The 22,883-nt window shown below is 47.9% G+C and overlaps 1 protein-coding gene and 1 long non-coding RNA gene across 2 annotated transcripts; one reads left to right on the plus strand and one right to left on the minus strand.

The window, feature by feature from the left end:
- Nucleotides 1-7,872: 7,872 nt before the first annotated feature.
- On the plus strand, nt 7,873-20,321 carry LOC123188873 (peroxidase 51). Its single transcript, XM_044601149.1, has 4 exons — nt 7,873-8,257; nt 8,341-8,541; nt 8,643-8,808; nt 19,782-20,321. Exons 1-4 carry the CDS (start codon nt 8,048-8,050, stop codon nt 20,174-20,176), a joined length of 972 nt encoding a protein of 323 aa, XP_044457084.1. The 5' UTR covers nt 7,873-8,047; the 3' UTR covers nt 20,177-20,321.
- A 203-nt stretch (nt 20,322-20,524) lies between these two features.
- LOC123188874 (uncharacterized) lies at nt 20,525-22,844 on the minus strand. The gene is made up of 2 exons (XR_006495263.1): nt 21,572-22,844; nt 20,525-21,197 (listed from the first exon to the last, which is right to left on the minus strand). It is a non-coding gene; the product is annotated as an uncharacterized lncRNA (long non-coding RNA).
- Nucleotides 22,845-22,883: the final 39 nt, after the last annotated feature.

Consider the following 22,883-nt stretch of genomic DNA (forward strand, 5'->3'; position numbering starts at 1 on the left):
TCCATATATTTCCCTCTCATATGTGTTCCATACATACAAGCTAGATAGTAGGTTAGGTATAAAAAGAAGTGGAATACAGCTAGCATTGAATGTGTATGGTTTTTACTCTATATTTAGTGTTAAAACTCTGTAGAACTCATGTAAATTTCCAGCATGGATACAAAATATCTTATTTGAGTAAATCTAGTAGAATCCTTGATTCAACGACTCGATACTATGACTCGATTATGTCTAAGGAAATTCGATCCGACTCCGAATCCCGACTCTGACTACCTTGGCTTGTACTGGGCTTAGCAAGAACCGTTCGTACCTACGCATCAAAACCACAACGATAATTCGTCAAGTTGGTGCTGTTTTAACCTTCGCAAGGACCGGGCGTAGCCACACTCGGTTCAACTAAAGTTGGAGAAACTCACACCCACCAGCCACATGTGTGCAAAGCACGTCGGTAGAACTAGTCTCGCGTAAGTGTACATGTAATGTCAGTCCGGGCCGCTTCATCCAACAATACCGCCGAACCAAAGTATGACATGCTGGTAAGCAGTATGACATATCGCCCATAACTCACTTGTGTTCTACTCGTGCATATGACATCTACGCATAAAATCTGGCTCTGATACCACTATTGGGGAACGTAGTAATTTCAAAAAAAATCCTACCCACACGCAGGATCATGGTGATGCATAGCAACGAGAGGGGAGAGTGTTGTCTACATACCCTTGTAAACCGTTCGCGGAAGCGTTATATCAACATGGTTGATGTAGTCATACATCTTCATGATCCAACCGATCTAAGTACCGAAAGCACGGCACCTCCGAGTTCTGCACACGTTCGGCTTGGTGACGTCCTCGCCTTCTTGATCCAGCAAGAGGGGCGAAGTAGTAGATGAGTTCTGGCAGCACGACAGCGTGGTGACGGTGTTGGTGAAGAACAATCTCCGCAGGGCTTCACCTAAGCACTACGAAAACTATGACGGAGGATAAACTAGAGGGGACGGGGTTGTCGGCACACAGCTTGGTGTTTCTTGATGTCTTTTGGGTGCTAGCCCTACCCCTCTATTTATATGTTGAGCCTTGGGGTCGAAACTTGGAGTAAAAGCCTCCACAAAGTCAGTTTCACCCGAAAGGCAAAAGTCCTTCTCAGACTCCAGGGCCAGACGCCAGGGTTCCCGGTGTCTGGACGGCATCTGGGTCCAGACGCCGGGAACCCTGGCGTCTGGCCCCTGGACTCCGCAAAACTTCCTTTTGCACTTTCCAGAAACCTTATGGGCTTTCCCCTTTGGCCCAAATAAAGTGTTCTCGTACCCAAACATTTCGGGAAACATCCGGAACCCTTTCGGTGAATTCCGGAACCCTTCCAGAGTCCAAACACTATTATCCCATATATCAATCTTTATCTCCGGACCATTCCGGAGTTCCTCGTCATGTCCGTGATCTTATACGGAACTCCGAACAACATTCAGTCACCAACAGACATAACTCATAGTACTATATCATCAACGAACGTTAAGCGTGCGAACCCTACGGGTTCGAGAACTATGTAGACATGACCGAGACACCTCTCTGGTCAATAACCAATAGCGGGACCTGGATGCCCATATTGTCTCCTACATATTCTACGAAGATCTTTATCGGTCAGACCGCATAACAACATATGTTGTTCCCTTTGTCATCGGTATGTTACTTGCCCGAGATTCGATCGGCGGTATCAAAATACCTAGTTCAATCTCATTACCGGCAAGTCTCTTTACTCGTTCCGTAACACATCATCCCGCAACTAACTCATTAGTTGCAATGCTTGCAAGGCTTAAGTGATGTGTATTACCGAGTGGGCCCAAAGATACCTCTCCGACAATCAGAGTGACAAATCCTAATCTCGAAATACGCCAACCCAACAAGTACCTTCGGAGACACCTGCAGAGCACCTTTATAATCACCCAGTTACGTTGTGACGTTTGGTAGCACACAAAGTGTTTCTCCGGTAAACGGGAGTTGCATAATCTCATAGTCATAGGAACATGTATAAGTCATGAAGAAAGCAATAGCAACAAATTAAACGATCAAGTCCTAAGCTAACGGAATGTGTCAAGTAAATCACATCATTCTCTAATGATGTGACCCCGTTTAATCAAATGACAACTCTTTGTCTATGGCTAGGAAACATAACCATCTTTGATCAACGAGCTAGTCAAGTAGAGGCATACTAGTGACACTATGTTTGTCTATGTATTCACACATGTATCATGTTTCCGGTTAATACAATTCTAGCATGAATAGTAAACATTTATCATGATATAAGGAAATAAATAATAACTTTATTATTGCCTCTAGGGCATATTTCCTTCATATATGGCGTTACCCCATACGAAAAAAGCAATAGGTACTACTCAAGAATGGCTCGATAATCTGGTCTTTTCTTTTTTGAGGGAACTCGATAATCTGATCTGATGTGAACATTTTCCTTATTTTTACATGTTAATGATTACTTTATTTATATAAGATATCCTACTATTTCTGATTAAAATAAATTGTGTGACTGAACCCTCCATGTACCTTAATCATATATGCGTTTTGTTCTAATCTAGGAAATGATCAGATAGCATAAGTTGATAAAAATCAAAAAAAAACAAATCAGTAAATAAGCAGCAGCCTTGGAGTCCGACCTTTCACCCATCTCTGAACAGAAGTCATGGCAAAGAATAATAAGCAAATCAGGTAGCACAACCTTACACTAAAGTTGCGAGATAATTAGAGGATTAGGAATGGAGCAATCAAGTATATCCTGCTATGTTTTCCTCAAAACAAAAATGGAAGAGCATGCTACATGGTACAGATGTCATGAGGGTCGGGCCATAATAAGCAAATAGTGTAGCATAACCTCACGCTAAAGTAGGAAGACAATATGAGGATTAGGAATGGAGCAATGAGGAAGAACCTGGTATGTTTTCCTCATAAAAAAGAGGGAATAGCCTGCTACATTGTACATATGCCATGAGCGGTAGGACCTGCAGGCAATGGAGAATACAAATTTCACTGACCACTATAATCAGTATGAGCTGAGCAGAAATTGAGGTGCATGAAGAAAATTAACCACATGCCAAGATTAATTTAGGAGACATAATCGAGGATTCACACCAAGGGTTATTTACCTACTCATGGGAGAGGTCTTGCTGCAGTCGAAGGCTGGATAAAAGTAGGGGACTTGTCCATGATGCAACGGGCAGGAGAGGCGGGGTGAAGGCGCTGGAGATGACACCAAAACGTTGATCATGGTCTCATGGAGTGAAGGTCATGGGGGCGGCAGCAGGCGACATGCCCACCGTGGTCAGCAATTATAGCAGCAGTAACTTGCAGGTGTTTGGTAATGGTACCTCATAACAAAATGACCCGGTCAGGTGTTAGGCTGCAGTCTGCAGGAAGCTGGATGACATTTGGGAGTTTAAGGGGCATGTAATGGATCCGCTGATCAAGGGAGATGAAGCATCAGATAGTGTGGTGGAATTTTATAAGGCAGAGGAGAAGATATGGGATTGGGGATGGGAAACGTCATGTAGTTACAACTTGCAAAACAACTTGTGTGTTGGTTAAACACTAATTAATGACACGTGAGCATGCATAAGGTGGGTGAATTTCTTTCTCACAGGAAACAAAATGCAAGAGGTGGCTGGCTTCGGTCTGTTGCATGCAAATAGAAACTGAAGGCATGACGTGGTAGTATGGATGTTTAGAGTTGTTGACATGGCTAGATGCTGATGTGGACAGCTTGCATGCTTAGATAAATAAGATAGTGGGGCTGAACTTCTTAAGTATATAGGATATGTTGCTTTGTGCTCACTACTAAAATACAAATCATTGTTAAATAAAATTAGCATTGATATACCTTGGGATCAGGGTGGATCAATTACTTGGGCACTTTATGCCTAGCTTAATGGCTTTGAAGAAAGCACTGCCATAGAGACAACCCGGAAGTTTTAGGGAGTCATTTACTTCTGTTGTGTGCTTTTATAAAGTTTAAAAACAAAAAATATAGAGGGGGACTTAAAAACATTTTCAAAAAGAGAAGCGATTGGAAGGTTATGCATTGAAGAAGTGAGGGTCGACCTTGAACACTTGTGTTCATGCTCATGAAAACAATGTAGAATTTTTCATGGAAGTTTCTCACAAAAATAATTATTCCCTTGTACAAATCCATTCTATTATAAAAGTAATATGCCAAGATTTGCATTTAAGATGATAAGATCGCTTGTTGGTATGTGCGGTGCAAAAATAGAAACTTTGGCTATAGTGCGTGAATTTACATTTTTTTTACTAGAACGTCGAAAGTTTCTGAAATTTTTACAAAGTAATGCTATGCAAAAAAAATATTTTGTCCTAATTTTTCAGAAATTTTGGAGTTACATAAGTATGGTCAATGTTCAGATTGCTACAAACTGTCCTGTTTTGACATATTCTGTTTTTGATGCACTGTTTGCTTGTTTTGATGGAACTATGGAGTGTATCGAGTGGTATAAGCCATGAAGAAGTTAGAATACAGTAGGGATAATGCAAAAATAAAGGGTTTGTAATAATACTTAAATTGGTGATTTGCTTTATTATACTAACGGATCACACGAGGATTTTGTTAAGTTTTTGTGTGGATGAAGTGTTCGAAGATCGAGGAGGTCTCGATATGAGGAGAAGGAGGAGAGGCAAGAGTTCAAGCTTGGGAATTCCCAAGGCACCCCAAGTAAATATTCAAGGAGACTCAAGCGTCTAAGCTTGAGGATGCCCCGGAAGGCATCCCATCTTTCTTCAACAAGTATCGGTATGTTTCGGTTTTTGTTTTGTTCACATGATATGTGTAAATCTTGGAGCATCGTGTGATTTTTTATTTTCTTTTAATAATGCACCATGCTGGTATGAGATATTCCTTGGTCGATTTATAGAATGCTCTTTGCACTTCACTTATATCTTTTGAGTATGGCTTTATAGAATGCTTCATGTGCTTCACTTATATCATTTGAAGTTTGGATTGCCTGTTTCTATACATATAGAAAACCGTTATTTGTAGAATGCTCTTTTGCTTCACTTATATTTATTAGAGTGTGGGCAAGTCTTGTGTATAGAGAATTAAACTCTCTTGCTTCACTTATATCTATTTAGAGAGTCAACATGAATTGGTCATTCACATGGTTAGTCATAAAATCCTACATAAAACTTGTAGATCATTGAATATGATATGTTTGATTCCTTGCAATAGTTTTGCGATATAGAGATGGCAATATGCGGGAGTTACTAGTGAATGATTGTGTTTAGTAGGAATATTGGCGTCAAGGTTTGTGATTCCCGAAGCATGCGCGTATAGTCTCTCATTCGGTGGCTCGGCGATTAGGTGGCATCGGCGGTATCTCGTGGCGTCGCGGCGGAGGCGGGGGCGGGCGCTTGTGGTGCGTCGGCTGCGGTAGGTGCAGATTGGACTTCTCCGGCCATATCTGGTGGGGCACGCTGGAGGGACAGCGGCGGCGGCGGTCCATCCAGGGCTACGGGTCGGGGCGACCTGGGTTGCGGGCGACCACCCTTACCTCGACAGATGGCTGCTAGGGGTGGCGGCGCAACAGCGGTGGTCTTGGCGAACGTGTTGTCCGGTTTCTTGCTGGCTCCGCTGGCGGGAAGTTGGCGAGCGGCGTGGATGGGCTTCTTGGCGAAAAATCTTGGCAGTGGGCGGCGACAGTCTTCGGGGTCTCCATGCCGGTGGACGGGGCGACGTTGGTGGCCTTGCGGGGAGATGCTTCGACCGCCGCGGCGGGGCTGCACATCGGATGCCGGTGGGGAGGTTAGTGGGAGGGGTGGGTGGCGCCGACACTAGGGCTGCCCGTCGTCGGCACAAGATGTGCCGGTCGTGGATGCGTTCGCTCCTCCTTCTCCCCATTCCCTGTCCATTTGTGTGCGGCGACAACTCTGGCGAAGCTCAAGGCGGGACGTAGGCTGTGGTTTCATCGGTTGTGGGCGTCCTTTCGGACTAAAGCCGGTCACTTCGCTGGTCTTGGGGATGTCTGAATATCAGGCGGCGGCCCGGGCGGCGGGAGGCGTGGCGTTCGTGGGCGGAACTTGCGTCTCAAGTGTGGGCGGGCAGCCTTGGCCACGCGGGTGGCCTGGTGACGGGTGGTTGGCGAAGCTAGGATGCGACGGAGGGATGTGAACGGTGGGGTATATCACCTGTCCACCTATGCTCTGGCCGACGATGGCGGCGTCCGTGGACGTCGTATCCTTCATGAAGGCTCCGTCGCAGCGTTCCCACTCCTTTCGTCTTACTCCGGGAGTCCGGGTGAAATCTTGATCTTTGGGATCGGGTGGTGGCGGCTATATGTGGTTGTAACCTTCTGGGAGGCACAATTTTTGGAGTCCTAGCTTCGTTGTGGTCCGCCTCACCTCTCCGTTGTGGTTGCTCATGGTAGAGGTCCCTGTCGGCTTCAAGCGGTCCTCTTTGCACATCTGCAGTGGCTTAGTTGTCGGTGGGGTGATGTGTCGGTGCCCGGCACCTTTGTATCTTGCCTTGGATGTGTGTGTGTCATGTGCGGTGGTGGCGTGTATTTATATCGGTGTCTCAGTTGTTATGTAGTGATGTTTGCTTTATATAATATAAAGAAGGAAAACCCTTTTTCGTCTTATAAGTTTATTTCTATATGGTTCTCACGGAAAGTTTTTAATGAGGCAACTGTAAAGCGAGCATTGTGATATATCATTTTCTCCGTAATTCCCATTAGATCTTTGAAAGAAGTTTTTCATAGCATATTATGTATATCTTTTCATATTTTTTTCACAGGGTTTTTGGAGGAGCATGTTTCAAGACGATCGGCGCTAACCGCCGCGTCTCTCCTCACTCCCTCTCGAATGGATATGTCCATTTGTTTGCGTCCCTTGAGAGATATACAATGTACAAACATCATCAATAATGAAATAAACAGAGATTCATTTGTCTTCCTTGTTTCATACCAGAAATTACGCGCTTGGAAAACCCAGTCCACTTACGGCATGCACTACGCAGCGATGAAACCAACTACGTACCTACGACACGGCCAGACTTTCTGCCCGCCCTGTCTCCAGCAGAGCTGATCGAGTACTCGACTGTTTTCCGTGAGGGAAATAGAAATACTGGATATATATTAACATGGTGGAAATACAAGTGTATGTTGCAACCTTTCTAAAGCACTCGAGTACGGACGAGACTTGCCTGCTCCCCCGTCGTGTGCCCATCCGTGCTCCCGTCTACATGGCTTGATTTGATTGGAGCAAAATAAGACCCGGCCCCACCCCCTTAAAATCAGGAGGGAACATGATTAGATTAAAAAGAAAAAAGGAAAAAAAGACAGCCGTAGGATTAAGTGGGAGCACGGATGGGAGCACGGGAAAGGAGCAGGCAAGCCGGATCCCTCGAGTACCCTGTGTAGCGCAGATTTTAAGGCTAGCTTAGGCCATGTTTGGTTTCAAATAAGTCACCAACTTATAAGTCGAAAAGTGGAAAAAAATGACTTATTTTGCCAAACAAATTCAACTTATAAGTTATAAGTTGCTCCATCCTAACTTAAAACTTATAAATCCCCTTTTTTAATGAGTCACACCACCTTTATATAAAAAATAAGGTAAAAAGATGTGGTCAGATGACTTATAAATCAGATGACAACCAAAATGACTTGACTTATAAGTCAAGTGACTTATTGAAACCAAACAAACCCTTAATTTTATGGGCATCGGAATATTCAAGAGTAGCATCGTTGTCAGATCACTGTCACGAAGACAACGGACACTCGCTGCCTGCACTGCACGCCGATAAGCGTAATCGATGGAGAGACCACCACCGATCGATTCATTAGTGGCCCTCTCTGTGCGACCTTATCCTTGGGTGCCCCTACCACAAAACCAAACTTGCCGTCGTCGCGTCGCCTTGCGCTCCACCAAGACAAACCGAACACCCGGCGCCGCCCCACTGCGTGTACGTCTGCGTCCGCATATTATTTGTGGCGGCGGCGAACACGCGCTATCTACCGAGCTAAGAGAGTACGGCGGGCGACATGAGTCCGGTCGTGGCGGCGCTCCTGGCTTTGGCGGTACTGGCCGCGAGCGCCAACGTGTGCGCGGCGCAGCTCCGGCGGGACCATTACGCCGGCGTGTGCCCCGACGTCGAAGCCATCGTCCGGGGCGCCGTCGCCAAGAAGTTCCAGCAGACCTTCATCACCGTCGGCGCCACCGTGCACCTCTTCTTCCACGACTGCTTCGTCGAGGTAACAGGCAAACATGCACCCTACGTACGCGCATGAAGAGCCATGCCGTCATACGCTACGCTTCAACGTTTGGGTGCATGTAGGGGTGCGACGCGTCGGTGCTGATCGCGTCCACGGCCAACAACACGGCGGAGAAGGACAGCACTGCCAACCTATCGCTGGCCGGCGACGGCTTCGACACGGTGATCAAGGCCAAGGCGGCCGTCGACGCCGTGCCACGGTGCCGGAACCGGGTCTCCTGCGCCGACATACTAGTCATGGCCACCAGGGACGCCATTGCACTGGTAACAAGTTCATGCATAGATCTCTTCCGGCTGATTCTCATACGTACGCACGCAAGTATTTATAATTAGTTAACGCAAGGCACGTACGCGGTTTGGCGCAGGCCGGCGGGCCGTCGTACGCGGTGGAGCTGGGGCGGCTGGACGGGCTGAGCTCGACGGCGAGCAGCGTCCCCGGCAAGCTGGCCCCGCCAACGTCCAGCCTCGACCAGCTCACGGCGCTCTTCGCCACCAACGGGCTCTCGCAGACCGACATGATCGCACTCTCCGGTACGTATGTAATTAGGGCCGCAAACGAGTCAAGCTCGAGCGAGTTGCAGTTGGCTCAGCTCAACTCATATGAAAATTCAAGCGAGCTCAAACTAAATGAAGCTCATGATCGAGCTGTAGAATATGACTCATGCTTAGTTTGTAACGATCTCGAGCTAGTTTCGAGCTAAATGAGATGGTAAAAATTATAAATCTGTGGATAAAAACAAAAAAATTAAGGTGAATATGCTAAGAACCTTTGCCAAAAATATAAGATATTTAACACATAGTCGACCACGTGACATAATTATGCCTAAATCTTCTCTGCACTTAATTAAGTTTCCATGTTCGTTGGTAAATAAAATGGAAAAAAATTATTGACAACATATATGGTACTAAATTATCTTATTTTCGTTTAATATATGGCATGATCATTTAACATAATGATATTCTGTGGAGCTATCGAGCTAAAATCGAGCGAGCCAACATTAGCTCAAGATCGGCTCGTTTCTCGGTCAAGCTACAAAAAGTGTTCAAACTCAGTTTGTTTCTTTTCGAGTCGATCTCGAGTCGAGTCAAAAAACGAGTCGATCTCGAGCGGCTACGAGCCTCGTGCTTTTCTTGCAGCCCTATACGTAATTAAGTCTAGTATAATGATACTTTCGAAAAAAACAATATTATAAGGCGGCAAATTACGCGTTGCTGATCGTGTACGTACGGGCTCTGTGTACGTTTGCTTTGCTTGCACATTGAAATCAAGCTGGGATAGGGACACTGATGACGGTGAAAGCTAGGTAAACCAGGCTTGCACACAATTCCAAATCGGACATACCATGTTTACCTGCCCTGTTGGGAGTGTGCAAAGCGGCCAAACTCCAGTCCAGCCTCATCAATGGACAAGACGTCGAATGCGACGAGACAAAACTACGTGCCTGGCTGCCGGCCCATGACCCTTTCCTACAATGACATCTTTGATGGATCAATCCCTCCAAAAAAAACTTCGACGGAGCATCAACTTAATTGATTGCTCCGTCCATCTACAGGATTGCTAGAATATGTTTTCGCGATTTGCTGTCAGGGACAAGTTGGATGATTCCGCAACAACATCCCTAAATAACAGTTTTGTATAAAAGACATCCATCCACCCTCTCAGAAAATCTAGGACATCCATTGAAGATCCTACGGTCCACATCACGTTTGTCTATTTTTTCCAAGGGGCATGCTATCTGTCGCCCGCCTCGCGGGCCATCTGATCTGGCAAATCTAGCAACATAGCTTTTCCTCTAGTTTTGCAACAAAAGACAGGTTGCAGAACCCATTTGCAACAGATATCTTGTTGCAGAAATATTTGTGACAAAAGTTGTGTTGCGGAAGACATTTGCAACATATGTCAATTTGCAGAAATGTTTTTGAGCTTCATTTTTCGCAACATAAGTGATGTTGCGGAAAAACTTTTGCATCATAGATAATGTTGCAGAAATTTTTTTTTGGTCTTCATTTTTTTTGCAACATCAGTGATATTGCGGAAAAACTTCTGCAACATAGGTAATGTTGCAGAAAATTTTGCCCGCATCCAGACCTCATCGGCAGTCTCATGCGCTCGGGACCTCATTCATTCGCTTGCGAAGATATTGAAGAGGAACAGGAACCTCCCGTTGTAGTGGTTGGTGGTCCCACGCAAGACACATGTCGCGTGGAGGAGGCGGCGGATAATGGTGTGGAAATCGGCCGGTTGAAGCGGAGCGTTTCCCTTTTTCTAATGCTAAGACTTGATTATATTGTAGCCTCCCTCGAGTTAACATGCTACATGGAGTGGTGGAGCCATGTCGGTGTGTGGCAACACCATGCAAGTACACAAACGCCTTCTAGTAGCATATATGGGAGCGAGACATGTCTTCTTCCCTCTAACGAGATATTGCGTACTGAGTTCAGATCATGGCCTTCCCAATTGTTTACCCTCTTCTCATGGAGAAACCCCATCGAAGAGAACTCCAACGTTTGCACTCGTACTTGGATAATCTGTCCATAGTGCACGTTTCCCCTGCCATAAAGATTAGAAATCACAAACGAGCAGCTGCTAGCAACACCCACCCTTACCAAATTCAGATTGCTTGCCTATGATACAACTTCTTGACATGCAATCGCTTATAGGTCATCACCCTTTGGAAACACCATAGACAATGCTACCGGGTAGCCCTGCCTGCTCATCTCCAGGGATAGTAGCAGCTACACCCCATCCTTTTATTCTTTCATACAACTGCATCAATATTAACATGCATGTCTCGTTGGGGAGATGATGGATGGATTAGGCATGTGCATCAACAGTCCCACACAACGGCCCGACCCAAAGCACGATGTTCGGGCTAAGGCTCTACTTTACAGCCCGAAGGCGCCACCCCAAAAGAAAAAACATAACACCTAGAAATAAGAGCTGAACAAAAATATAGGATAATAATGCATTTCTCTATTCTTAAGATACTTTTAGAAATAAGAAAACACCACCTTTTGTCTTTTAGGGCCGGGTCATGCCCGAGCTTTTTTTAGAGAAAAGGTCAGAGCCCGACTTTATAAATAAAGCCACATGGCAGCGTCACGAGACCAAACAGGAAAGAGACCAGTTAACGAGGAGAACGCACACAGCGCACGGAACGAAAAGTATATAAGAGTAGCCAAGGAAGGATGGATACAGGCAACTGCCATACACGGCGCGCAGGCCGAAAAGGAATGAGACCTAAACTCCGCAAACAGCACCACCAGGATTAGACGACAGGATCCCGTCCGGAGATGTGAGATGCCGAAGCCCGGATTTTGTCGATGAGCAGGTCCAGGGCATCCTGATCAACCTCCTTAGTCAATGATCTCCACTGCTGCAATAATATACATGATTTGAAAAGAACGTCAGCAGGCTTAGATGGGAAGATATGCTCAATAGTAAATTTGTTCCTAATGGTCCACAGAGCCCAACATAAGGCACCCAGGCCAACCCAAAACACCCTCTTGGTGACCCCAACCAAAGCTTTGGCTAGGGTTCGAATATCGGAGAAAGAGGAGGGGTTCCAAGAGACCTGAAGCCAAGATCTGACACAGCACCAAACCAGCTTGGCCAGCACGCAATTGAAAAAGATGTGATCAGAGTTCTCCAAGGCCCCACATAGATGACAGAAATCCGAGCCAGGCCCATTGCGCTTTTTAATCTGGTCAGCAGCCGGCAGGCGACCACGAAAGGCTTGCCAAAGGAAAACTTTAATCTTAGGAGGAACTTTGGACTTTCAAACACAAGAGAATCTGGTCGAAGGAGTACCACCAATAAGTCTAGAATAAAGCGACTTGACCGTAAATCTACCTGAGGCCGAATGAGGCCAGACTACAGAATCGGCCGACTCCGAGAGCACGGGGAAGAGGGCAGAGAGACTTTGCCAATCTTCCAACTCTTCAGGAGATAGGGCCCGACGAAAGGCCAGATCCCAGTTATTAGCCACCACCTCCGCGATGGAGATACCCGGATTAGGACAGTAAGAGAACAAAACCGGAAAACTCAGCGAGGAGGGCATCCCCCGACCACCAGTCCAACCAAAAGCGGACTGCCATCCCATTACCAACATTAAATTTAACATGTTCCAGGAAAATATGTCTCACTTTGACAAGGGATTTCCAAAATTGAGAGCCGCGCCTCGCGGTGGCAAACATCGGGTTGGAATGTGGGAAGTATTTAGCCTTAAGAATCGAGAACCAAAGCGAGTCAGCCCCACTAGTTAAAATTTTCCACCACCACTTGATAAGCAAACAAATGTTCATCACCCGAGTATTAATAATACCTAACCCCCCACGGTTTTTAGGCTTACACATATGCTGCCACTTGACCAGCCTATATTTTCGTTTGTTATCCATGTAATTCCAGTAGAAGGCTCCCCTATGTTTGTCGAAGCCAGCATGCACGCCATCCGTAAGAAGATAGAAGCCCATAAGAAACATGGGGAGAGAGGATAAGCAGGAGTTAATTAGAGAAACTTTGCCAGCATTGGTATTATATCTGCCTCTCCAAGGGAGCACCCTGTTCCCCACTTTAGCGACCGCCAGAGCGAAATCTTTAGCATGGAGCACGCCAGGAGAGATAGGAAGGCCTAGATATTTAAAGGGAAAGGAACCCAAAGAACAGTTCAGAAGCCTGGCAACCCGCAAGGCTTCCGCCTCATCCACACCCGTCACCAGGACCTCACTTTTAGCGAAATTAATCTTAAGACCCGAAACAGCTTCGAAAGAGAACAGGATGAATTTAAGATTGGCAATGCAGGTGTCATCCATCTCCACCAAGATAATTGTATCATCCGCATATTGCAAGTGGGAAACACCCTCCGGAAGTAAATGAGAGACCACAGGAGCAATGTGCCCACAACGGGCCGCCCTGGAAAGCATGCACGAGAAGGCGTCGGCCACAAAATTAAAAAGAACAGGGGAAGCAGGATCCCCTTGGCGAAGGCCCCTACCATTGGCGAAGAAATTGCTAACAAAACCATTAACCGAAACGGCAGTATGGCCACCCGAGACCAACTGCATGATATGATGAACATAAGCACCGTCGAAACCTTTAGCAAGAAGGACCTGCTTGAGGAAGGGCCAGCTAACAGAGTCAATAGGCTTTCTCAAAGTCTAGCTTAAGGATAACCGCTTTAGCTCTCCGAGCGTGAAGATCGTGAACAATCTCATGAAGGGATAGGATACCATCAAGGATGAAACGCCCTTTGATGAAAGCAGATTGATAAGGACTAATAACTCTATGAGCAACCGGTGACAAACGATTCGCAAAGCCTTTAGCCGGGAATTTGGCGAAGTTGTTAATCAAAGCAATAGGTCGGAATTGGGAAATAACATCAGCACCCTTAACCTTGGGGATCAGGGTTATCACTGCATAGTTCAGGCGGGAGATATCGACAGTACCAAGACAGAAGCCCTGGATAACATTACAAACCAGCTGTTTCAACTGGGGCCAGAATTTCCGAAAGAAAGGAATAGAGAAGCCGTCTGGCCCAGAAGCAGCATTAGGATTGGAAGTGTTAACAATATCCCAAATTTCCTGATCAGAAAGAGGGATCATCAAAGAGGCATTCTCCTCGGGTGAGATTTTAAGACCTAAGTTCCAAAGGGAGGGAGAAATGGAGAAGCCCGATGGAGGTTTAGCCCCCAACAACGAAGAGAAGAAATCCACCACATGAGCCATAATAACAGACTGCTCCGAAGATCGCACACCATTAATGAGCAGGCTATTAATACCACATCGTCTACGCTTGCCGTTCGCGATCGCAAAGAAATACGCCGTAGGGGAGTCGCCTTTTAGAGTCCAGTTTAGAGTACCCCGTTGACGCCAATAAATCTCATCCTGATGGTGTAACTATATTAAGGCAGCCTCCAGATTATAACAAACTGCCCAACCATCGTCAGAGAGCCCAATAGAATCAGTCACATGATCCAGTGACAAGATCTGGTCTTCGAGGAAAGATTTGGTGCGACGATCCTCCGCCGCACGATTACGAGACCAACCTCTGAGGAATTTACGCAGGTTATAGGAACACGAATGCCAATCATCCAAAGGCCCAAAGGAGCGAGCATTGGATGATAGAGAAAGGGAGATCTTCGCCGCAACCATATCGACAAAGCCATCCACAGCCAACCAGGAGGCGTCAAATTGAAATCTAGCCGGAGGCCTGAGGCTAATGGAACCATCGTCAAGAATTAAGGGGGTATGATCGGAACCGATAATGCATTTGGCGTAAAGAGAGGCCCTAGGGAACAAGGAATCCCACCTGGGACAAAGGAAGACTCTGTCAAGCACAGATCTAATAGGGATTGACTGATGATTGGACCAGGTATAACGAGCTCCCCCCCGAGGCAGCTCATGAATAGCATTGGCACTAATGAAGTCGTTAAAGGCATTAGCCAGCAGCCAGGAGAAGTTATCATTACTTTTGTCATTAGGGCACCGCAGAAGGTTAAAGTCTCCCCCGATAACCATCGGTAAATTACAAGCATCGATCTTCAACAAAAGTTCATTAAGAAATAAAGGCGACAAGGAATGGTCTGCAGGCCCATAGACGACGACAAACTCACAAAGAGTATTCTGAGCTTTATGAGAGAGAACAACACTGGCCCAAAAGATCCCATGATCAAAAGCAACAAAATCAAAAATATCTTTATTGGAGCCTATCAAGATCCCGCCAGAGTGCCCTGAAGCAGGTAAAAAGTTCCAATTAAATCTGTCCATGCCCACAATAGCAGAAAAGTCATTAGGGGAGAAGGATTCCTTGAAGGTTTCTACCAGCCCCACAAAGTCAATAGAGTTAGAACGAACCAGATCTTTAAGTTGACCACGGTGCCCCCTAGCACCGAACCCCCTAATATTCCAGAATAACGCCCTCATTTATAAGAAAGATTCTTGATCCGAAGGCTCGACCTGCAAGGGGCCACGCAGGGTTTAGCACGCTTATTGGTGCCCCTTTTAGACAAGTTGGATTGGGGTTGGCCACTACCAGCGCCCGCGTCCACGACCGGACCACTACTAGAAGCCCCTACCTGAGAGGCAACGGCCTCTTTGGCTTTGGCAATGGCAGCCTGAGCCATCTCGTTAGCCCGAATAATAGCAAGAAGAGAACTAGGAGAACCAACAGACGAATCAACCACCACCCCCACATCCGACATAATATTTAAAAGATGATCATCCGAAAGAGAAGGTAGAACCAACCGAACCAGAGAAGCAACAACAGAGGGAACGGGAGATGTACCTGGGGGAGGGAGATCCTTCGCCGCAGCCCGCTTTTCAGCCCGCTCCAGGACAGAAACACCTGAATTCGCCACCCGCCTTCCTTTGCGAGCCGTGGACACAGGGGATCGAATCGCAGGCGACCGCACAGCAGGAGAGCCAACATGGGGACCCGAACGGGACATAGATCCCAAATCTTGATCAAGACGCCGACAAACCCCCGTCATGGAGTGCTTCGAGCCCGATGAGTTCCGGCTCTTAGCCGAGAATTTGCGCACTGAGGATTTCTTCTTCCGGAGGGATTGGGATTCCACCACATCGCGAGCCGGGGAGGCCGGAAGATCTTCAATTCCCGATCGAGTGGGGGAGAGCGGGCGGACAGGAAGATTGGAGTAAGCACTAGAAACGGGGGTAGCAGAGCAGGGCGGGAACTTCGACATATCAGCACCAGCAGCAGGGACATTGGGAGCAGCAGACGGGATCACCGAATCATCACGAGGAGCAACACCAGAGGGAGCTTGGGATTGAAACAACTCACGTTCAGAATCTGCCAAACCATCTCATTCAGATTGGGTGAAGCGGAGGTTAGACCCATGGCTCTGATTAGAGCCACCCAGAGATCCGTCCCCCTCCTTATCATGCTTTTCCGAAGGGTTAGAAGGGGGAGGAGGGGAAGGTGGAGTTTGAAAAGCAGCCGCCCCTCCACCCGCACCCGAAGCTTAATACCATTTGGGAGAAGGGAAGATATCAATCGAGCCATAAACTCGTTCAGGATCTACACACCAAACCTTCATCCTAGCAGGGCCAACCTTGTTCAGAGAGTCTTCATCCACCTCGATGGGCTTCCCAATCAGAACCCCGAAAGACATGAGAAAAGCAGACGAACGGAGACCAGCAGGCAAATTGTCAATCAAAACCCAGACTTGAGAGAGAGGACCAACTGCCGTACCACTGCAAGAAGCCGCTTTAACAGAAACCACCAATTGACTGAGGGGCAAGGTGAATCTAGTGCATGAGGCAATCATCCGCAAACATTCTTTGGAGGGAAACACCACAGAGAACTCAAATTCAGATATCTGCACAACTTGCCAGTCCCATCCAGCCTCATCCCAAATGCGAAGCCCTTCCAGAAGAATTTGGGGCGAAATCTTTTGATCCTTGACCGTAACAATCGCAGCATTAGACAGAGCAGGTGCCACCTCCCGGACAGGCAGGTCACCGTCGAAAGCGAAAAAGGCGCAACCGGGGAGGCCCGAGCCGAACTGGATGACCGCGGGAGGTTTCTGCCTAGCCATGCAGTTGACCGTGAGGTGACCATCAGAGCGACAGATCAGGCAAAAAGGAGGGTTGGTGCAGCGAGACTGGAAATGGCCAGGCCTGTGACAAGTGAAGCAGGTGAGCGTCGAGGGGTTGTTATGGGAAGCAGAGGACGGGCGGGATTGCGGAAGCGATGGAGGAGGAGGAAGGATCCCATCCCCCATCCCCGGAAAAGGGGGCGCCCCAGAGGCCGGACCGGGCGGCCGACGCGCCGGCCCCGCGAAGGACCGAGGCGGCGCACGAGCACCAGCACCAACCCCAACCGAGCGAGGAGGAGGAGGGCGCGACGGAGCAGATGGACCACGGCCCACTCCCGGAGCAGGAAGGGAGGCAGAAGACAAAGAAACACCACCGCCAGAGGCCACCGCCGCCTCCCACGGGTCCAGCACCGGAGAGAGAGAATGGCCAGATCCAGAGCCCTGCGAGCCGTATCCGGGCACACCAACCCTCTCCGAGCGCTGCGACCACTCCGGACCCGAAGCCCGAGCCTCACGGTCACGAGCCACCTGCTCACGTGCCGCCTGTTCTGCCTCCAACTTGGAACGGAGCGAAGCCTCGAGCTCCAGATCCACCGCGGAGGAAGGGGAGTCCTCACGGCGTCGCTTGCAGCCCGAGAGCGCCTCGCAGGAAGAGCCCCGCGACTTGTCCATGGATAGCACCACAGCAAAAGGAAGAAGGAGGGGTGGAGGTGGGGAGGATCTAATGAGGCGACGAATGGGAAGACGGTGACGGCGCAGATCGGAAGTGGAAACCGGAAACCCTAACAAAGGGGAGGAAGAGCCGCGGGGGATCCATAAATAGCCCGTCCGAGCCGTGCCCACCTGGGCCCGACTCGCCACATGGGCCAAAGAAGGTTGAGGAGCAGGAACCCGGACGATGGGCCCAACTGGGCCGGACGGGACCAGAGGGGGGAAATCTGCCACCGACTAAAGAGGGGGAGGAGAGGCAGGCCCACTGGGCAACGGCAAACCGCAAGGCCCATCAAGCCCACCCGAGGGGACGTCCCGCGGCCCGATGGCCACCGCGGAGAAATCGAGATCTAGGTTACACGAAGCCACCAGCGACCCCGTTGTCGCCGCCGCCGGCGACGAGGCCGCCGCAGAGGCTGCAGGAGAGGGGGATGGGAGGCCACCAAGCTCCCCATCAGGCGCACTGCCCAGGACAACGAGATCAGGTGACGCAACAGCAAACTTACCAGACTTACGCCGCCGCCGAGAGATCCGAGTCCAGCCATCGACCGACGAGGACGCGGCCACCGACCGGCCCCGGCCACCAGGAGCGAACTTGCGGGGACGAGGAGCGGCGGAAGGCACCACCACCCCCCCCCCCCCCAGCATAAGGCACGGGACCACAGGGGGAAGGGACCGACGACCGCGAATCCTCCTCATCAGACGCAAAGGCCTAGAAACGAGATCCGAGCACCGGCAGCGGTGAAGACAGAGGGGAGAACCCCACCCGCGGGGAGCCAGGGAAGGGAAGAGAGAGAGCACCTGCAAGCGGAGAGGGGGATGACCGGGCACCGGCCAGCGGGTCAGGGCGGGGAGCGGGACGGCTAGGGCAAGGAGGGGAAGAGGGGGAGGAGGAGGCGAGGGAGGAGGGAGGGAGGGGATCCATCTACGGTGAATTCTGATTGGTCATGCCCGAGCTTGAGATTTTAGCGTGGGGATTTTATAACCCGGTCCATTTAGCTTCATCTCCCACATAAAATCGTGATGAATGGTGGTGTTAGACGTAGTTCTCTTTGAGCTGACTTGCCAATTTCTCATTTTACTTCCTAGTTTTGATAACATTAGTCGACTAAGAACTAGTTAAGGTTGCATTTGCATGATGATGGATTATGATTTCTCCTAAACTATTAAATTACATGTATTATTTTTAGACACACTTGACCCCTTATGCTCCCATATCCTAGAGCAGTTTAACGTGCGTTAATGCGAAACTTACTTTTGTAAAAAAAAATAGAAATATTGGATATGCATGTTTGTCGAAATATCGGATATGTAGGATACTGCACGAGACTTGTGTGCATAAAGTTTGGTACAATAATCTAATCATTTATGCTTCACGTTATGTAAAACAAAGTATAGCATGCTTACTTATATTTTTGCACATAATCAAGTTTTGCAAAGAAAAATTAAACATATATACTTCATCCCATACATACTTATGTACATACACACATACATATATACATGTATTCTATCTATTTTCTGAATCATTGTAGTAGGTACAATTTTTGTCCATTCAAAATCATTGAAAAGTAAAATGTTCCTAGATACGATAGCTTATGGGATTACGTGAGCTCAATATAAGTCTCGTAAAAATGTGAGCCAAGTGTATATAGGAGGAAAAGTGTATATTATCCTTGTGGAGATTTTGTTTGTCAAAACAATTGGTGTCTATTTTACCGATTGGCTGACCAACTTTTCTTCCACTCTTGTGCTCATCCTCTAGGAATTATTATTATTATTATTATTATTATTATTATTATTATTATTATTATTATTATTAAATTGATATTTTCGACAACCACAAACTGAGCTCATGCTCAATTGGATTGCATAAAATCAGGCTTCACATATAAGTTTAGAGTAAAAAAAATACATGGTCTACTTTACTTTTTTTTTAAGATCCCATGTCTACTATTACTGATGCTCCCTTAGTTGCATGTTGGTTATGAAAGATTTTCTTCCAACTAATTAAAGATTTCTTCACAAGCTCTCATTCACCTTCTTAGAAGCAAAGGACGCCGTGTTTCATGTACATCATTTTTTTTTTGAACCGGTTCATGTACATCATTTAATGTTAACCGTTGAACTATCATATGGTGTCATGACACGGATGAATCCAAAATAATAATAATATAGAAACGGGACATATCCAAATTCTGATGTTATCCTTTCTTTTTGACTTGCGGTGCATGAAGGAGGGCACACGGTGGGGCTGGCTCACTGCCGCACGTTCGCCGGGCGACTGCGGCCGACAACCGACCCGACGCTGAGCCCGCGGTTCGCAGCACAGCTGCAGGCGTGGTGCCCACCCAACGTGGACCCACGGACCGCCGTGCCCATGGACACAGTGACGCCGCGGGCATTTGACAACCAGTACTTCAAGAATCTTCAAGGGGGAATGGGCCTACTGAGCTCGGACCAGCTACTGTTCACCGACTCGAGGTCCAGGCCCACCGTTGACGCGTGGGCCCGGAGCGGTGCCGCGTTCGACCGGGCCTTCGTGGCGGCCATAACAAAGCTGGGCCGCGTGGGAGTCAAGACCGATGCGTCCCAGGGGAACATACGCCACGACTGTGCAGCCTTCAACTGATTTCAACTGCTAGTGCTTTGCCATTGTCCACAAAGGAATGAGAAATACCAGTATGTACTACGTATAAAAATTGTTATTCAAGGGAAATATATCCTAATTGTTTATGATGGTGCCCGTTCAGTTGGTAATCGACAGGTTGTTCTTAGAATGATTCAGTTTGGGATATGAAAGTTTCAGTCAACAGAGAGGAGAAGGTTGTTTGCACAAACTTGGTGCCACGGCTTGTCGTGTGCCTCGCCAAAATAAACAAGTACTATTGTATTATCGTTATTTTCCTTATATAAGAAAACTCAACATAACGCGTTTTGGTTGCCTGCTGTCAGTCAAGCTAATAGACTATCAGGAAAAAGAATCCAGAAACAATCGTAGAATATACTGCACGCATTTGGACAACGTGCTGTTCTGCAGATACAGTGTCTCCCTGGACACAAAAGGAGCAAACCGAGAATAATCACTTGATCAGAGCATCAAACAGAACCAGATATTTCTTCTCCACGAACACGTATGGTCCAAGCTTAGCTAGAGACGCACACGCACTCTGAAATTTTCAGACAAAGACAACTAATTTTATATGAAATCCTGCGCGTTTGACATCCACTTAAAAAAGCTTTTGCTCATGATTTTGTCCTTTGCACAATCTGAAGAGGCATGTCGTTTTTGCTGCCTCCGGTGGAGATGGAGTGGATGCCCCAATAAACAGTCGCCAATTTGGTTAGGCCATCAAGGCCGCCGCCGACCGATCGACGTCAACAACACACCGGACCTGATAGGGCGGGCATGCGTTGATCCAGGTGTCCATCCATCTCTGGCCTGAATCAGTGGCTTTGGCACTACAAGCGGCTCATTTAGTGGCTAATAATTCTTGTTTCATGTTGTAAAAAGTTCAGAGTGGGGGCTGCGTGTCCACCTGTACCTTCAGGCTGAAATGGCGGCCGAGTGCGTGACCGACCAGGGGGTCCTTTCAAGCTACCTGCAACAAGCACCCGCAGACGCACGCGCGCACGAATCAGCTCGGAAATATCTATACAGAAAAGAAGAAGAGGAAAATCAGTTTTGTATGGGCTCATTTGATTTGCAGAATTCTAAAAACCTAGGAATAAAAAACACATAAATATGATAGAAATGCATGTACAAAACGGAGGGATTCTATAAACTTTCATGTTTAATTCACAGGAATAAGAAAAATACAAAAATCCTACTCCCTTCGATCCAAACTGTTAAGGATTAATTAAATCCTAATAATCAATGCTTAGGTCGGTTGTTTAGTTTAATGTAATTACCGCCTCTGTACATGGGTATAAATACCCTATTCTTCAGTCAGTGCAGTTACTGTTCAATCCATTCGTTCCTCTCTCTCTTTTTCTTCTTTACACGTTATCAACACTTTGCCCTAACCTGGAGCGAGCGATTAGGCCACCCACATCAATCCGTCACCGGCGACGTCCTTGATGCCCGAGAGGCAGCAAGGTTTCTCCGACACGACCGGATGCCCAGCGTTCCTTGACGCATCTCGTTGTCCCCGGCGGCAGCCCACGCCCTCCGGCGCGTGGTGCGAGCACGCCGCACCCTGCAGAGCGGCACGGCGGCGCAGGTCTCCAGACGGCGCGTGGTCGCGTGGCCTCGACCTCCCGCATCAGCCGGAGGCGTTCGCGGCACAGGCGCAGGCGCTGCGAGTCTCTCGATCAGGGAAGAAACCAGATGCAAAGAGAAAGAAAGCACAAAATTCAGAGAAAGGTCAAGAACAGCAGAACGGCAAGGGGATCAGAAGAAAACATACAAGATCCATGTGACACATCTCGTACAAAACGACAATAATGCAAAGACCAACTCTGCATCATACATCAATCAGGTGATTCAATTCCGAATTTGTTATACTAACCTCTAGTGCATCGTTTTTAATGTCGTCCAAAGCAAACTTCGGCAGCAACCCATGGCCCGGTCGACGTTTACCTCGGCTAGGCTCCTCGCGGAGCGGCGACATCCTTCGGCCCGGCTGCTCCCAGCGCTGCACCCCGAGGCGGCCGTGGACCACGGCCCCGGCGTGGCGGAGGATGCACTCCGGGCCTGCATATTTTTCGATGAGGCGGCCAGGCGCGTAACGCACAGCGGCAGCAGTGGCCAACGTCCGGTGCCCGGCATGGCAACGTCCGGCAGCAAACACGGTGTCTCGCGGCTATGCGGCGGCGGCCATCGGCCGGCGTGCGGCAGCGCGGTCCTCAGCCCGGGCAGAGGCAGCCCACGAGGCGCAAAACGCGGCGGCGCAACCATCGGTCTGCCCGCACTGCACAGCGGCAGCAGTTACCATGGCCACGACGCTCGCATGGGATAAGAAATTGGGGATCTTATCTTCTTTGGAATTTATTCAATTCAACCCTGTACTTAGAGATAATCATATCTTGCCCCTGCAGTTTCAGATCCAGTAAGACTTAACTGGGATTTACTAAACCGCATGTTTTAGTACCCAGATTTCTGAAATTGTCATTCAGTCTCTAACACTTGCGGTTGCAGTTTTAAGTCTACAGACTTTGTTTGGTCTGCATTTTAATCTATGTACTTGCTGTAAAGCATATTAAAAAAGTTGTAATGTGTTCAATCTTCTTGCCTCATGCAATCTCTATAACACGTAACTATGTACAAGAACTCTATTTTGGCAATTGAAATATATTTTTCTTGCAAATGTTGATGTAAACTCATACTATAAAATTAT

The sequence above is a fragment of the Triticum aestivum genome, chromosome 2A, assembly GCF_018294505.1.
Source record: "Triticum aestivum cultivar Chinese Spring chromosome 2A, IWGSC CS RefSeq v2.1, whole genome shotgun sequence".
Lineage (NCBI taxonomy): Eukaryota > Viridiplantae > Streptophyta > Magnoliopsida > Poales > Poaceae > Triticum > Triticum aestivum.